The following is an 18514-nucleotide window of genomic DNA, read 5'->3' as shown; positions in this document are numbered from 1 at the left end:
TACATTTTTTCTTCATCTGTCATCTACATCAACAACACTACTCACACTAACATGCTCCTTTTGCGGGGGCGGAAGGGAGCAGGCTAATTTTTGAAATACACTGGTTTCAGTGTGAGCATACAGCAGTCCGGTGCCAAAATTTGGTGGCTAGCTCTAATAGTCTCTGAGAACTAGCCGACAAACAAGACGGACAGACGGGAAGACAGACATGGCTCAATCGACTCGGCTTTTGATGCTGATCAAGAATATAAATACTTTATGGGGTCGGAAACGTTTCCTTCTGTGCGTTACATAAATCCTCTTCGAGTACCGGGTATAAAAAAAAACTGTTTGGAAAAGAAAATTAGACAAGAACAAGAAAAATTAATACTGTGGCAACTACATCGATTTTTCTGACTTATCATAGCACGATAAGCTTTCTAAAAAATGTTGTCGCATTTATAAAATCCAATACAAAATCGCAATTTTACCGTTTTTGGACGAGCTCCAATACAGAATATCGAAACAGTCGCAGGACTTGGTTTTCACTCCACTTACATATGTATGTATGTGTGTATGTACATATTGTTGCATATTGTTTCATTTCAAGGCAACTCTTTTTTTTGTCTCTTTCTAGCATAAATGTGCAGATTGTGTCTCCGATAGCTTTGCAAAGACAGCAGACTTGACGTATGTATGTATGTATGTGCATATGTAAATATGTACATATGTATGGATGTACCAAAACTTAATCCAAGAATTCACTATGACGCAGTAGATCGTATTCGTCTATGGTGAATACATACATACAAACCGGATTTGAAGTGATCTGGTGGAAGAATGTTACCTAAACGTCACAGTGTAAAAACACATATGTAGTTAGTTGTTGCAGTTTATTTAATTCCTTACAATCATTCGCAAAATACTCGACGGCGAAATCAAATGAGTTTTGCTAGTTCAAAAGACGAGTAACCTATGTATGTATAAAATCATTGTTTTAATAGTGTGTTACAAAACGTCAAGAAGGTTATCTAACATATCATCGCTGCGTCCGAACTCGGCAGTGCTTTGGAGGTAATGAAACGGCTCATCAATGCTATCCATTAGGGGTCGAAAGTTAGTGTAGTCGTAATTAATAGTAATGTTACTTGGATGTACAGGGCTGCAAATAGCAGACGTTATCAAAGTTCCATCTTGCTCTTCATGAACATCTAAATTTGCTGATGTTGAAGCAAGCACAGGTGTCATAAAATTAGTGTTATTTAGGCTTTCATTAAACGTGAGGATGTCGTCCTCCCTGTAAACCTGCTGCAATATAGACTTGGGTAATATCGGATAATTTCAATATATTACATATATAGAAATAGTCTTACCATGTTAGTACATCCTAATTGGTCAGTTATAAGGCAATTTAAACCATTTGACTCGTCGACAATTTCAGTGGTGCTAATAATAATTGTTCCAAGCTCATATTGTTGTTGACAAATTTCCTCGTCCGCAATTGTTGTCATTGGGTCCATATTAGATCGAAATGAGGTGGTAACCATATCGTCTACCTGAGAACTTTTACAGGTAGATAACGACAGGCCTACCTCGGTCATCGTGCACGACGTCGACCCAAGCTTCTGCGGTTCCTTATTTTCTGCTAAGGCATTTGGTTTAGTCATTTTATAGCTTCTTCTATAAGTATTTTGATTGGATGCCCCAAGCTGTATTGGTTCCAGTTGATTACATTCGCCCGATATGCTTTGAATATTGGGGTGAGCGTTATTCCAGTGCGCCCAACTTCTTTTAGGCGTTTGATTTAATATTTTATGTGACAATTTTCGATTGCGTATACGCTTCCTATCACATTTTTTTGGGTCCACACCCAGCTCCCAGTAACCACCTTTCCCCTTCTCCTCGCGTTTTCGATTACGAAAGCAATGGTGAAGCGACAAGTTGTGCCTAATCGAGTTCTAAATAAAAATGTATAATTTATTTTTTAACAATTTTATAACAACTTACATTCCACCTTTTTCGCACACGAAAAAATGCAAACTTTGATTCAATCCATGCACATATTTGCTGTAAAGTAACCCGCCCATTTACAAGCATTGCCATTCCGATTATATGCGAATAGTTAAATGGTGGCTTTTCCGTCACGTCCGTTTCATACTTTGATGCTAACTTTTCATATTCTGACAAGTCCCTAGAAAATCAGTAAAAGAACAACAAGACAATTAATGAAATTCAAAATGGTGTATATGTACATATGTATATGAAAAGACTGTCTCATAACTAACCGTTTGATTTTGTTAATAAAGATTTCATATCGTTCCGCTGGAGTAGGGCGCTTGGTTAATGCTGACGGTGGTAGGATTTTGTACTCGGAAAGTATGTTCGACCTAGAGACTTTTTTTTTTTGTGAGCTCTCTTCGGAGTAAACTTGTTTAATTTGTTCATCCCGTTGATTTAGCGTTCGTAGATGTATCCCCTGTGGTATTATTTTTACATTCACATTTGTATTTAAATCGTCCTCATTGACTGTGTCAATTGTTTTCGGCCATGTTAAGTTTTGGTTTCGCAAGAGCCAGTTTAGATTAGTTAACTCGCGCTCTTCATCAGAGTCGTCTTGTTTTTGCACCTTATTGTTGCACTTCATCAGAGCGTTGCTCTTTCGAAATGAATTCTGGTATGTTAACATTGTGTACGGTAACTATTGGAGAAACGTTAGTCGAATGTACCTGTGTGAGAATATTTGTATTTAACCACATAGAATTTATTAAATTCATGAGCACATCGCACACTTGGCTCGACGAACTTTGCACAAGCAGCTCCACAAACAGTAAGCTTATTTCAACAGTGTTCCTCTTTTCCTCTTTAATAATTTAGATGGAGACAACATCTTATGAACTCCATTTTTCCAATTACAGGTCCCACTCAATCTCCCACTCACTTTTATGCTCACATTTTTCCTACATCTGTCATCTACATCTACATCTACATCACTTCTCACACCAATACGCCTTTTTAGCTCGCCCCCTCCCTAGAGCCGTACATTGCACTACGCAGAGTGTGGAATGGGGAAATGTGCAAAAACAAGGAAAGCTGCTGGACGGGATAGGGAAAACCACTACAAATGAATTTGTATATTCTGGCTATAATAATGATCCAATCTAATCCCAATTCGTTGATCTGACGATCTGGCCATTTTCTACGGAATTGCGTTTTTTGCGTTATTATACCCGGTACTCGAAGAGTAAATACGGTATTTGTGCTAATAACGGTTGTATGTAACGCACAGAAGGAAGCGTCTCCGACCCCATAAAGTATATATATTCTTGATCAGCATCAATAGCCGAGTCGATTGAGCCATGTCTGTCGGTCCGTCCTGATGAACGCCTAGTACTCAGACACTATAAGAGCTAGAGCCACCAAATTTTGCATTCGGACTTCTGTATGTTCACACTGTTACAAGTGTATTTCAAAAATGAGCCACGCCCCCTTCCGCCCCCGCAAAAGGCCAAATACCTCCCAAATCTACAGTTTTGAAGATAAAAGAAAACTAATTTCCGTATAAAACTACCATATCTATCAGATCACCACATTGGGATACGATTGGATTATAGCCACAATGAAGTCCATAATCTTTTCCGACGAGACCTCCTTATATAGTTGCTTTATGGGCATGAAGAAACTATAAGGAAGTCTCGTTGGAAAACATAAACAGAACGAGCGGGTGAAAAGTGCGAGTGAAAGGGCTCTCGCTGTAAGTGTGGGGGCAACGACAATGGAGTGTGCTGATTTGAAAGCAATTTGAAAAAAACATAATAATTTATACATAATTTAATTTTTAATAGTTTGCTTCATGAAAGTAGTCTGTGTTTTGAAAAAATAATCATTTTGAAATAATTACGTCCGCAACCAACCTTCCGCGTCGACAAGCAAACGAGCACTGAAAATAGCCAGAACCGAGTAACTCTGCCACCGACGAGGCCTCCTTATAGTTTCTTCATGATCTAGGGGAGGCTGGCGAGCTAAAGGAGCGTGTTGGCGTGAGTACAGTTGTTGATGCAGATGACAGGTGAAGAACAAATGTAAAATTTGACAAATAACCGCTAAGGTGCAGATGTAGTACTGAGTGCCGGGTATAGAAGTTGTGACGCGAAAGAAACGTCTCATATGACCCTTCTCGTTTTTCTCCTATCTTCAAAGTTGTGGCACGGAAGGGGCGGTGCGAAATTTGGATGCAGTAGCTTTTATAGTCTCTAAGTACTAGGCGCTTATCAGGACGGACAGACGTACAGACAGACATAGACTCGGCTATTGATGATGATCAAAAATAAATATACTTTATAGAGTTGGAGTCGTTTTCTTCTGTGAGTTACACACATTGCTCCGCCGACAAATAAAATGAATGTACCCTATTTACTCTTACCGGTCTCAGCCGAGTATCGGGTATAAATACTGATTGTATCTGAGTGTTATGTGACAGAACATCGCCCGACTTATCACTCTTTTTTAATATAAAATCTGTGCACTTGAGCGGGGGGCACTGATATAATTTCAATTAAATTAAATACTCACTCATCGGCTACAAAATTTGTTTTTAAAATAACATGATATACGAGGCTACTTTTACTTTGGTTTGTATGTTTTTTGAAACTGCTCGTTAATTTCTTGCTCGAAGAACGATGTTATGATTGGCTTCGGCAACTTTCTATGGAACAACACGATTGCGGCCAAGTAAGAAGTTCCGATGAGTAACTTAACGGGAGTGAAGAATTCGCAGCGCCATTTTGAAATTAGAATTCTGAGTAGTTTGGAAGTTATGTATATACATATGTACATACATATGGGATACACGCGAGTGAGTCATGAAAGTATAGGGGAAGTCATATTTGTTGGTCCAAACAACAATATAACATAAGATAAGATATGGTTGTATTTTCCGATAAAAAAAAATTGATTGGCTCCCACATCTTCTCAGTGAAGACCTAAAGATACATGTGGATGTACGTTGACGTATAAGTAATAGCTTGATTCACTAAACTGTAATGTACATACATACATATGTCAAGCCAGGTGTGTAGATAAAAAACTCGATCACCTACTTTTGTGTTTATTTAATATAATTTAATTTAAATATTTTGTGTTGTTTTATCAAGTACTTTTAACGGTTGCGGCGAGTTCATTTTTTTAACCGTTTCGGAAGGCCTGCTAGAAGTGTACTGTATTGGTTGTCGTTGCTTCTACACCTGTATGTCTGCTTAACGGTCCACAACCAACCCCATTTTTTCTAGTATATAGGAAAAAATTGGTAGGTGTTATTGCTTGTCCATGGCCACATACATAGGGGCAAAGTTGACGGTAGCTCAGGCGTTTTCTTGCAGCAGTACGTTTATAGCAGTATAACGTCGCCGAGTGCTTCAACTCAGCCGACAATTACCGACCTACCATCGACCAAAGTCCACGAGCTATTTGATTACCTAAAGGTCGCAGCAGCAACCCCGTTTTCACCCCATTTTTGCCGGACATAGACTTCTAGGTTACCACTACGGCTACCACTTGTCAACGGTTTCGGTTTCCTCCACCACTTTTACTATTGTCCCTTTTGGTGGTAGAAGTTACATACATACATATGCTGTTTTAGGTGAATGGGAATGGGCATAGCCTTATAGCCGATTCAAGTGTTTCTTTAAGTGCCATTGGGTGTCTAATTTCATTCCCTACGGAATCATTTCAAAAATAATCCGTTTCACAGCCTCCAAAATATGTTTTTTTAAACAATAACTGGACATTTGCAATTTAGGACATCCGACATAAATTAGGACATACAATTTACATAAGTACCACTTTTGCTATGATACTGTTGTACAGGTTCTTCAGTTGAATTGGCTTCGCCAATAATTGGGCCAGCGCCGTGTACTTAGTCGTTGGGTTGCGAAAGCCAGAATGCAAAAAAAAAACGAGAAGGGCCGCTATGAGACGGTGGAACGCTTCTCAACTTTTATAACCGGTACTCAGTCAGTACATTCATATGTACAAACACATTTGAATGTATGTATGCATGTAACCTTTGTGTCATAAATTCATATGTATGTATGTATAAAAGTTGAGAAGCGTTCCACCGTCTCATAGCGTCCATTCTCGTTTTTTTTGCATTCTGGCAAGAAAGCATGTACATAATGTAATGTAACTTTACATGTTTTCTACATCTGTTATATATGTAGTCAATCAATTCAAACACTTCTCACACCAACACGTCCTTTCAGTTCGCCGCCTCCCCCAGAGCCGCACACGAGGGAAAATGAAAAATTGAAAATTAGAATTAGAATTACAAAGCTGCTGGAAATGGTGGGGTGGGTATTCAATAATGATCCGATCTGCTCCCAATTCGGTGATCTGATAGATATGTCCATTTTCTACGGAGCTGCGATTTAGTTTTCTCCTATCTTCATTGTGGATGTAACTGATTTTCGATCTTTTGTGTGGGCGGAAGGGAGCACCTTAAAAGTTATTGCGGGGTGCAATTTTGAAATACGCTTGGAACAGTGTGAAGTCACAACTATCTGAATGCAACACTTTGTTGCTGTAGCTTTTGTATTGTCTGATATCTATGAGATCATCAAGATGGACGAAAAGACAGATTTGGCGACATCGACTCGGCCATTGATGCTGGTCAAGAATACATACCCTTTATGGGGTCGGAAACATCCAACCACAAATAAAATATGCCCTAATTACTCCTCGAGTATCGGGTATTTTTCTCGGTCAACAATAAATACATGAATTCACTTCCACCTTATATTGTCATATAAAGGACATTAAACAAAGAAAAAACTTGTCATCAAAATGATTGTATACCAGGTATTCAAAGAGTAAATAGGCGTAGCGCACAGACGCAAACGCTTCCGATCCTATAAAGGACATATATTCTTGATCAGCAACAATAGAAGAGCCGATGCGGAGCTATAGGAAGGTGGTGAGCTTAAAAGGCGATTTGTTCTGAGATATAGATGACTGATGAAAAGTCAATTTAAAATGTAAAATTTGAAAAAAACAAACTCAGATTACATTACATATAGATATACTGACTTTTGAAGGCGACTTTCAGCTTTCCTCCCTATTGATATTGTAATAATGAATAATAACAGCAGTCAGCTCCATACCCAGTTCTTTGTATTCTGTATAACTGATAAATATTATTATAATACATAGTTTATTACAAAAATATTATGAAAAATGTATTTAACAAAAATTGGCACAGATTACATTCGAGTACAGGCAAGGCTAATACATACATACATACATCTGTGCATATGTGCATTTTATTAAGTGTGCAATTTTTTATACCCGGTAATCGAAGAGTAAATAGGGTATATAGTATTTGTTTGAATAACGGTTGTATGTAACGCACAGAAGGAGGTCGGAAACGCTTCCTTCTGTGCGTTACATACAACCGTTATTCCCAATAATATCATTCCATAAAGTATATATATTCTTGATCAGAATCAATAGCCGAGTCGATAGAGCTATGTCTGTCTGTCCGTCCGTCCGTCCGTCCGTCTGTCCGTCTTGTTTGTCGGCTAGTTCTCAGAGACTATCCATTTCGTTCTTTCTCTCACCCCCGAACGCATTTAATATACACATAATGGCGGACGCAGCTCCAGCCCGTGGTGGATTCCGTGGCGGTTTTGGCTCTCGTGGGGGTCGTGGTGGACGCGGTCGTGGACGTGGCGTGGAGTGGGTGCCAGTCACCAAGCTAGGTCGCCTGGTGCGCGAAGGCAAGATCAAGTCCCTGGAGCAGATCTACCTGTACTAGTTGCCCATCAAAGAGTTCGAGATCATCGACTTCTTCCTGGGCTCGTCTCTGCGCTATGAGGTGCTGAAGATCATGCCTGTGCAGAAGCAGACCCGTGCCGGTCAGCGTACCTGCTTCAAGGCCTTCGTTGCCATCGGCGACAACAACGGTCACATTGGCCTGGGTGTCAAGTGCAGCAAGGAAGTTACCACCGCCATTCGTGGCGCCATCATTCTCGCCAAGCTGTCCGTCGTGCCCGTGCGTCGTGGCTACTGGGGCAACAAGATCGGCAAGCGCCACACCGTGCCCTGCAAGGTTACTGGCAAGTGCGGCTCCGACTCAGTGTGTCTGATTCCCGCTCCCCGCGGTACTGGCATTGTTGCGGCTCCTGTCCCCAAGAAGCTGTTGACCATGGCTGGTATTGAGGATTGCTACAACTCGGCCCGTGGCTCCACCGGTACCCAGGGTAACTTCGCACAGGCCACCTATGCTGCCATTGCCAAGAACTACGCTTACCTGACTCCAGACTTGTGGAAGGAGATGCCTCTGTGCTCAACACCCTACCAGGCATACTCTGACTTCTTGTCCAAGCTCACAGCCCGTCTGCACCTAGACTCGTCAGACAAGAGCAAACCAATGGTTTTAAATAAACTCAATAACATAAGAGCTAGAGCCACCAAATTTTGGCTCCGGACTGCTGTATGCTCACACTAAAACCACTGTATTTAAAAAATTATCCCCGCCCCCTTCCGCCCCCGCAAAAGTGCGAAAGCCTCGTACATCTACAATTTTGAAGATAAAAGAAAACTAAACATTCTGTAAGGAATGGCCATATCTATCAGAACACCAAATTGGGATCCGATTGGATCATTATTATAGCCACAATGGAGAAATTAATTTCCAGTGGCTAAACCCACCCAGTCCTGCAGCTTTTGTTGCTCTTTTTACATTCTCTCATTCACACTCTGCTTCTGCTTCACTCGGCCCCTGCCTCTGCCCTCCCCCTGCCGATGACTCTTCCGACTTTTAACCCACCCCGCCCCGCAGCTTATATTTGTTTTGGTTTTGTGTGCGGGCGCTGCCTCTGTCTCTGCCACGAGTCTGCAGTGTGTAGGTCTAGGGAAGGGCGGCGAGCTAATGGAGCGTGTTAGTGTGAGTAGTGTTGTTGATGTAGATGACAGATGAAGAAAAAATGTAAAATTTGACAGATAACCGCTAAGGTTCAGATGTTGTACTGAGTGCCGGGTATAAAAGTTGTGACGCGGAAGAAGCGTCTCACACGTCCCTTCTCGTTTTGTTTAAATTATATTTTTAGTCAATTAATAGCTAATTTATACACTTGATGATTAGTCTGCTGAAAAAAGTTTCAAATCTTTAAAATTTATTTGTATTTTACTCTTAGAGTACAAAGATATGTACGTACAGTTCCTGTATTTATGATCGGCATCGTTCTAGCATCAGATCTAATCGAAAACGCTCGTAATTTGTGTTCATAAATGCAAATGGCTAATGGCTTCATTAGTTTGATCGATTATTATTGTATGCATTTATATATATTATTATATATTATATATTATTTGATATTGTCACTATTGCACGCAAAATACAAGTGAGTAATGCTAAGATCGAAAAAAATGGTTAAAACTAGTTTTCTGATGCGGGGTCTGGGGTTGCCTTATAAAATATGAAAATTTTCGATTTAATTGTCTACTGAACAATTGCAGTAATTGCGCCAACTAATTAAAATCCCCTGATCTCGAGCTTTGGTTTTGGCGAAGAAAACTTTTACCGATCTGTGATAAAACGGAGAGCTGATCTCATTGGCCGGAGTGTTTGTAATATTTCTATTGTTTTTGACTGATCCCAAATCCCACATCTGCACCTTAGCGGTGTTTTTTTTTTTTTTTTTAATACACTTGTAGCAGTGTCCAGCTCTAGCTCTTATATTCTCTGAGTACTAGGCGCTCATCAGGACGGACAGACGGACGGACAGACAGACATGGCTCAATCGACTCGGCTATTGATGCTGATCAAGAATATGTATACTTTATGGGGTCGGAAACGTTTCCTTCTGTGTGTTACATACATTCACTTTGTGCACAAATACAATATACTCTATTTACTCTTCGAGTACCGGGTATAAAAATGTCCACCAGTACGTTGGATAATTGTGTCGTGGTGATTTTATTGCTCTTCACTGCTATTTAATTATGTTATTGTTTTCACCCCTGTTTCGTCGGCTGCACATTAATGGGATGTATCGGGATGACCATTATATCATAGAGCTGGCGTGGAAAAAACTTATGTATGTCCTTTACTCTTTTAAAGGTGTCCCAGCATTTACACAGAATCAAATCCAGAAAACTCGCTAGGTATCTAAAACAATTAATTATTATTAAATATTCGTTAAAAACATTTTAATTATAAATATATATATTTCTTTACTCTTTTAAAGGTGTCCCAGCATTTACACAGAATCAAATCCAGAAAACTCGCTAGGTATCTAAAACAATTAATTATTATTAAATATTCGTTAAAAACATTTTAATTATAACCTTCACGGGCTTGTATAGATGCGTATGTGGCAGCAAAAATGTTGAGCCCAAATCTCGTTCAGCCATTGTATTCACTTCCTACTCGATTTGTGTCATATGAATTCCATATATGCAATATTGATTTATGATAAATATTATTCTGAAGTTTGAAATACTCACCTCATTTGTATGGCTCTCGATCTGCATGCCTAATTTAAAATGTACGGGGGTAGTTACAGCTTCGACTGTTGTTTCGTCAAACGAACGCGCACCATTTGATCTAGTAGAGATTATATACAAATAAAAAGGTATTCTTATCTATAGGTTTAGGATGGCCAATTTCGTAACCAAGCGATTGACCAAAGGTTTGAAAGAATTGTTTGCTTTATGTATTTAGCTTACTCACTCAGAATCTACTTTTACATTTTTGTGTGATTCAATTTCTACATTCATGGCTGATACGACGTTGGGATCGTTTACAATGGCAGATACTTCATAGCCAGAGGAAACTAGTGCACTAGTGTGTGTGATGCATTCCTGAGCGGAACACTCAACTGTTTTTATAAGCTGTTTTGACGTGTCGATAAAAACAGATCGATATTCCAATTCCCCCTTTTTATGTAAATCTCTATGTGCTTCTTTATTTCCCATGGATAGATTATTATTCAGTTGGGAATGCTTTAAAACATACGGTTTGTGGAATTTAGCACGTGGTATCATAAAGGTAAGAGAACGATCTTGGTCTGTTTCAGCTTCAGCAACACCTTTCTCCATATTATTTGATGGAAAATCTTGTTCTTCAGTTGGATCGCTTAAATCAAGTACGTCATACATGCTCCGGTTTGAAGTGACTTTGTATTTGTAGGCGGCATTTTCTTTTTGAATTGCTTTCGGTTTCATATTCGACTTTTTGACCTCTTGGCCTTTCTATACTTAGGGAACGAGAAAAAAAGTGTATGCAACAAATTGAATTTATTAATTGTTACCTTATACAAAACAGATCCTGAGTTATAACTTGATTCGCTATGAGAATCAAGTATATATTCAACTAGTCGCGATTTTCCAGATGATGTCAGTACACTGGTATGTATATTTGATGCTGTCATAAATGTGGAATTTGCGGAAGCGCACTCTCTCTTACGTTTCGCGTGTATAATCAATATGCAAAACAGGAGCAAAATAAACAGCACTGCGCCTATGGCAATCAGGCAGATCAAGAGTATCTTAAGATTTAGTTGGCACATCGTTCCTGCATACCAAGGAAAGCACTGGCACGCCGTTGTTAGCTTCGAAACTTTATCCAGCGACGTTGTAATACATTGGCCGTGGTAATTGCACTTTTCACATCCAATTATGTTATTTGAGCATCTTCTACCCGGATAAATAGCGTTATCAGATATATCTATATAACCATTCAGGCAACTGCATGTGTAACTTCCAGCCAAGTTAAAGCAATTAGCGTTGATCGAACAGTCGTGAAAATGTTCGTGACGGCATTCGTCGAAATCTGCGGTAAAAAAACAATTAGCACACAAATGTAAGTACTATGTTTTTATGCATATAAAGCTATTAAAAAACAAATGTATCACCTTTGAATTGTAATGAATTCATTCCCTCTTTAGAGGTATATAACTCAGTGCCGCCAATACTAAAGTTGCTTTGACGCAAATATTTTTTAAAAACGGTTAATAGTCGCATTTGATCGCTGTTATCGGACAGCTGAAAAGTTAAGAAATCATTTAGTATTCAATGCAAAGGAATATTTTAAAAGCCAGCCGATCCATCGAATTCATTCATTGCTGAGCTACCAAACGTAGTACACAAATGTGGTATATCATCAAATTCAGTTTGGTTTATGTATAGATTATTCTAACGTATTATTAACACATCAAGCGGTTTGAGCACGACAAGTCAATTGGATGGTTAGCTCGATTCTGATTAAAGACGATGATAAATGCTAAGTACCAGATCCATATCAAGGGAATATATTTTTATGTATGTATCTTTTCGAGTACCGGGTATTAGAAAGGCTGCAGCCGTGCATATGCACATATGTACATACATATTTATATGTATATACATATATGCAAAATAATTAAACATTTTCTGGTGCATTGCGTTCGTGGGCTTAAACGATTTTTTCATCGAATCCGAATCAAGGCCATTCGTTAACTCTGTTGTTTTTTTAAAGTCCAGTCTCTCAGTGACTTAAAGGGCTTTTCAGGCTGGAGCATTTGACCTCCCGTCGGACGTGCCCGCGGACACCGGGAATCCCCTTAAATTAAACTAAATTAGCATCGATCTATTAAAAACTCACCTGAAGCAAAAATGTACTTAAAATGTTTTCTTGTTTGCTAGCAGTAATGCTAATTAATTGTACACCGTGATATACGTCCCGAAAGTCCGACTGCATTATCATACGATCGACGGCGTCTAATATAATTCCACTAAGGTGACGATATTCGTTTGACACATTAGTTTTAAGCCCATCGTTGAACTTGAGGATATAATTTCCAACCCTCATAGTTTCCATTTGCATTTCGTAGTTATATGTGGCTGTAATGTCAAAAAGCATTATAGATTGTGGCAATATAAACATTTGTATTTAAAACATACGCTTGCAGGGTCGGTCCGGAAACATGCGCCCAAAGCTTGGTCGACATGCACAATGGCTTACAGATGTATCTCCATTGCTCATAATAACACATATTTCATTTTTTTGTAATTTGCAAACTGGATTGCAGGAGCCTGCCGATCCTAATTGTTTGATTTGCTTAGTTTTTGAAGTGGTATCAATGAGAATACCACTTATATGTGTTCCAGAGTCGATTGATCTTTCCTCATCCCGGACCGGATGAGTTAATAAAAGTGAGCTATTAAAATGATTTTGTTCTAAAACAGACGTGCTTTTAGAGGTTTCTAACAGCGTTAGACTGTTAATGAAATCTTTAGTCGTAGTCCTTTGATTCAAATCTGGTCTTGTTTTAATAATAGTTTTTACAGTTATGGTTTCTGGCTTGAATCCATTCAACATTTGGGACGGCTTCTTTTTTAATGGATTTGAAAACGTAGTATTCATTTGCGGCAATCTTGAAGCACTCTGAGAAATTGGCGCGATATCGGACTGCACTCCGATTTTTTTTTTTGGCATTTCTAGTATTATTTTCGGTTCTTTTGAAGTCTTTTGGGTTGGCAAAATCCCCAAAGATGATTCAGATTTAGTTCCAGTAAATAAAGATAGGTGGGAAGTTTTCGTAGCATTAAGAATATGTGTGTTGTCAGGAACTAGTGATCTGATATGTATTCCCTGATCAGGATGCCTCGATTGAAAGTGTTTTTTAGAATCAGTAAGCTGGGACAATTTTCCTAGGACTTTCTTACTAGTTATCAAATAAGTTGAGCTCCATGTATAGACACTTATTGTGTTCTTACGAGAAGGTATAAGAGGCGTTTTTAAAAACTTCGATGAATCCAATGAATTCGATTTTGAGAGAAACGGCACCCCTACACCCAGAAATTCTTGTGTTTGGCTTTTTGTTGTTGATGTAGGTTTCAATAATGGAACAGTATCTGGTGCAATGAATATTAGGTGCGTGGGCTTAAGAAACGATTTTTTCATAGAATCCGATTCCAGGCCATTCGTTAATTCAGTTGTTCTTTTTAAAATAGTTTGAAAAGGGTCGTAGACTATTTCAGACGGCTCAAGTCTCTTTATAGTGTGTTTTAGCTGCTCCGACGAATTATATTCGGAACGCTTAATGGGCAATTCCTCCTCTAAGTTAGAACTGAGTTGCTGAGTGTTAAAATATTGTACTCCTGCCGACAGCAGTGGTAAAAAACTTTCAAGCGAATTTGCGTGTTTGTGCGGAAATGTAGCTTGAAACTTTTCAGTAGTATTTTCTGGAGTCGAAGTGGTATAAACACTTGCCCTTTGCCTTGAATATTCCAAAACAGTCTTTTCAGCATCAACAGAAACAGTAATTTTTTTCTTGGCAATAGAAAAAGGATTGATTGAAATCTGGATTTGAGGTGTCCTTTTAGACTTTTCAAGCTCAAAATAAAACTCAGATTTGGGTAAAGATCCCAAATGAAAATTATTTCCTGTTGCTAAAAAGGTCTTATCAGTTCCGCTTGTAATCATGTTCGAATCTCTTCTCTCTATAACCGTAGGGCTGTGAGGATAACTTTTAAATGGTTTTCTGTGGTGCATAAGTAGCCACATGTTCGAGGTGTTTTCAGGATTGTTCTCATAAAATGGTTTGTAGGATTGAAGCAAATAGTTTGAGTAATCCGCTTTTTGATCCTGTTCAGAGGAGAAACCAATGTCGCCATGACGGAAGTCCTCAGCTGCTTTTGAATGATTGTAGTACAATTTGTCTGTAAATCCCAAGAGCGATTTATATTCTATCGAAATTTCATTTTTTTTTGTTTTCGAAGGTGTGTTGGTTTTTGCAAAAATGTTTTCGGAAGCTTTGCTTTCCGAGGCTGCTTTTGTGGTAGCAAAGATGCTTAAGTTTTGATTGCGTTGTTTAAATTTGTTGTCACTTGAATCTGCGCTTGCGTGCTTGTCTTGTACAAGAACTATTCCGTTAATTTGGGGGGACACTCTTACATCTACTTTAGCTTCGTTGACCGGAATTTTGATCAGAGGCATTGATAAATGTGTAATGTGACCCCTAATGGTCGTTGCATGAGCAAACTGTTCAGCTTCTTTTTTAAATGTAAGTGGAGGCGCAAGTATGTTGACTGTATGAGTAAGCATCTCCTTTCTTAGATTAACCTGATGATGCGCTGAATATATAGAAGCAGATAGCGGTGTTCTGGGTGTTCCAGCCAGGTTCAATGGGTATATCAGAGAATGTGGAATTTGAGAATAATCATGGGTGTTTGATATCGCCAAATATTTAGTGATGGCCGGCAGTCTAGTACTAAATATTTCCGGTATTCGCATTATCTCTAAGATCTCATTACTGTTTAGCTCCGAATTCAAACTGGCGATTTGTTGTGAAGCATAATAATTATCACTCGGGTTCTTGTTCTTTTCAAAAGGAATAGAGAGCGGGTACTTTATTCGACTTTGCGTTAGTCCTGATGGTGCAAGCAATAAGGTAGGATACTGCAAAACATTTTTTGAAAATGTACTCGCTGGTTGGTTATTTATGGGCGGGGGCGGCTTTAATATGCTTCCGTAATCGTTAAGAATTTCCCGGTTCATCTTTAGAGAATCTAGTCGGTCTTGGTTAGACTTAGGGGGATGTATAAAAGGAACACTGGAGTATAAAGTTTTCGAACGGATTAATTGACGATAAAACTTAGGAACAGATAAGTTATTTCTCATTTCGAGCAAGTTTTGTCGTATAGCAGTATCCCTTAGAGAAACGTTCATGCTAGGTCTTCCAAATATAACATCAGCGTTGGCCGTTATAACTTCACCCGGACTTATAGGAATACCTGTCCTAAGCAAAGAGCTTCCATAAGTTTTCTTAGAATTTTCTGCTTGTCGAGGAAACGAAACATTCTTTACGGCTTGGTGGTTGGAATTGTGCTTACGTATACTTTTTATATTTGATTTACTGACCGCATTAATATCAACCAACCCGTCGTTATTATTAATGCCATCATAAGAATGCCAGCTTAAGAAATCGTATTTTACAGTTTCTTGCAGAGGTATATAGACTGGTCTCTCGACAGTCCTAATTGACATATGATTTACATTCGTTGTTGCAACACTATTTTTAAGATTTCCTTCATTATAAGTTTGACGCATGTGATCTGAGCGATGCCTATTTGCAATATTTTTCTTAATTAGGTCTGCCATAACATTAAGCATTGGCCTAAATTTTTCTAAAGTCAATGGTCCAATAATTTGCGAGACTGTCGAATATACTGGTAATTTGACTAATGCAGTCTGCCCCAATGGATTGGTTTCTATATAGGGTTCTGGATAGAAATCAAGATTTTCAGATTCCGATAAGCTAAGATCCTCGTCAGTTTGAGGAGACATCTGAATGCCTTCAGTTGATTTTACTGAGATTTTATTAATTGTGTACGATTTTTCTGTTGAGATAGCTTTAGTTTTTTGTCCGTGATTTGTGTGTAAATTAACTGTTGGTTGAATGTCTTCTAAAACATATTTCTGACTTGTAGCCAATTTGGTCACTGTTTTCATAGCGGTTACTTGCATGGTTTGGCCATCTAACAAAGTGGCCATTGTCACAATAATATTGCGATCATTTTTTCCCTTTTTCCGCATGAGTTCTGTGCTAAACATGGAGACTAGCTCTGGCCTGAGCAAAGAACTAGCCACTGTGTTAGTGATGATGTTTTCTATCACTTGAGTTTCATAGTCGTACTTGGCATTCGTGTACTCGTGGTGTTCAAAAAGATCTGTGCGATTTTTATTTTCATACACCGTCATGGGTATTGGAATCGGATCATGTAAACTAATTCCACTTATGCTGTTATTTATAAAAGTGGTGTAAAAAGTTAACGTTGTAAAGAAAGTTTTTGTGGAAAATATGTGTACAGCGCTCTGTTCTTCTTGACTTATCAATTCAGTGGCGAAATCTGTGTTCAAGTCTTCGTCCAGAAACATCCCAGTTTTCTTAGTATTACTTTTGATCTTTATTTTAGAAAATGTCGGGGCTATGGGTATGGATGTTGTCATAGGCTCTGTAATAGCTACTTGAGATAAAAAATCTTTACTGGAGACAGTATTTAACTTTTTCAGTTCATCTTTCACTGTTTTCGTTAAGAAGTTTTCACTGATATACGTGTTTGTATTTTGGGGGGGCGTAGCATCATCTGATGGATGCAGAAAATGAGTGTAATTATGTGGTCCACTGATTGGATTTAAAGAGGGAATCTTAGATGTGATTACTATGGGCATCTGCTGCGTCTTATCCTTTGCAAGTGTGGTCAAAAAGTGATAAGTGATTGGTAGCATTCCTATAACTATATCGGGCGTCTAAACGCGAGAATGAATAAAAGTAATCTATTAAATTAATTCAAGTATTCAACTCATTTAAATACTTACTCCTGATAAAGTTAAATCTGTTGAAAATAAGGAACTGTCAAGCAAGTAATTTCTCTCTTCTGTATGGATATTTGATATAACCGTTTTTTTTTTTTCCACACTGGTGCTCCCATTTGCAATATAAGTGGTGCGATATGTGTAGGTGGTCAGGCATATTTTTGTAATTATCTGATTATCATTGATAGGTAGAGTCAATTTTTCCTATGGCATTTAAACTAATTAATATGAAGCTGCAGAGCTCAATTTTAATTACCTGTTTATCTAAAGGCATCGTCAAAATCATCTGGTTCTTTAGTGTACTTGGAGCAAGAGTAAGAGGCTTTTGTTGAGATTGCGTTGTAGATATTGTTCGACTTCGAATGTTTGATAATATCTGTGATGTTATGCCCTCGTCTTCTACATACTTTGCTTTTTCACTTGCTATTATCAATTCAACTCCATTCATTACGTGAGTAGCCAGGTTATACCTCGCCTCGTCTAATGTCTTCTCCGATACAGAGCCTTCCAATCCGTCAACTAGATTTTCGTAGCTCGTAGCTATGCTAATAGCCTCAATTGTTTCAGGGCTGATGTATTCTTTAAATTGCGTAAATTTTCGTTCATAATTGTTCCTTGTTATTTCAAAACATTTTTTATTAAAAGCATTTATTTCGGAAGTCAACGTGTCCGTATTTGTACATATATACATATGCATAGTTCTATTAAATATGCAATTTTTCTATGCAGAAGAAGTTCTATGCAGAACTTCACGTATTTTTTTAGATATGTATGTGATCATAATATAAATACAGAAAACAATTTGGGTACTGAATCTACCAATCCAAATATTGGATTTCATATTGTAAAATCCGTTAAGTGACAACAAAGTGCTAGGCTATATACAATTTGAGGCCACAAAAATATAATTTTCAGGTAAATATAAGTACATGAAAGAGTATTTGTTAGTTAATTTATCTTTATAAGGTCGAAACAGTTTTATTGGCGATAAAGTATATAAATAATTGGAAAAAAAAATTAAATTCGTGGCTTTTTTTCATTTGCATTTTTAGGAGTTATTGCATACATTGTATAAAAGCAATATGTATGTATGTACATACTCAGAAAATATTATTAAGGCCCATTAAGATAAGGCCCCACAAGATAATCTGATATTCATACATATGTACCTATGTATACATA

General features: G+C 38.2%; 2 protein-coding genes and 1 pseudogene across 4 annotated transcripts; 1 reads left to right on the top strand and 2 right to left on the bottom strand.

Annotated features, from left to right (window-relative positions):
* Positions 1 to 953: 953 nt before the first annotated feature.
* LOC117590603 lies at positions 954 to 2715 on the bottom strand. 3 transcript variants are annotated; one of them, XM_034283382.1, is made up of 4 exons: positions 2265 to 2715; positions 1987 to 2170; positions 1353 to 1937; positions 954 to 1299 (listed from the first exon to the last, which is right to left on the bottom strand). In XM_034283382.1, exons 1-4 carry the CDS (start codon positions 2663 to 2665, stop codon positions 988 to 990), a joined length of 1482 nt encoding a protein of 493 aa, XP_034139273.1. In that variant the 5' UTR covers positions 2666 to 2715; the 3' UTR covers positions 954 to 987. The 3 variants fall into 3 exon arrangements, with proteins under 3 accessions (XP_034139273.1, XP_034139274.1, XP_034139275.1); XM_034283383.1 differs by having other exon boundaries at positions 954 to 1287; positions 2265 to 2714; XM_034283384.1 differs by having other exon boundaries at positions 954 to 1284; positions 2265 to 2714.
* A 4845-nt stretch (positions 2716 to 7560) lies between these two features.
* LOC117590647 lies at positions 7561 to 8358 on the top strand (annotated as a pseudogene).
* A 1563-nt stretch (positions 8359 to 9921) lies between these two features.
* On the bottom strand, positions 9922 to 17285 carry LOC117590645. The gene is made up of 9 exons (XM_034283487.1): positions 12916 to 17285; positions 12617 to 12855; positions 11889 to 12018; positions 11286 to 11806; positions 10706 to 11226; positions 10480 to 10579; positions 10321 to 10398; positions 10211 to 10268; positions 9922 to 10141 (listed from the first exon to the last, which is right to left on the bottom strand). The coding sequence occupies exons 1-8, from the start codon at positions 17243 to 17245 to the stop codon at positions 10233 to 10235; spliced, it is 5955 nt and encodes a 1984-aa protein (XP_034139378.1). The 5' UTR covers positions 17246 to 17285; the 3' UTR covers positions 9922 to 10141; positions 10211 to 10232.
* Between the last annotated feature and the right edge of the window lie 1229 nt (positions 17286 to 18514).

Source organism: Drosophila guanche, unplaced genomic scaffold (assembly GCF_900245975.1).
Source record: "Drosophila guanche unplaced genomic scaffold, DGUA_6, whole genome shotgun sequence".
Classification (NCBI taxonomy): Eukaryota; Metazoa; Arthropoda; class Insecta; order Diptera; family Drosophilidae; genus Drosophila; species Drosophila guanche.
The sequence above is the reverse complement of the archived record's forward strand: the minus strand, read 5'-3'. Positions and strand labels throughout refer to the sequence as shown.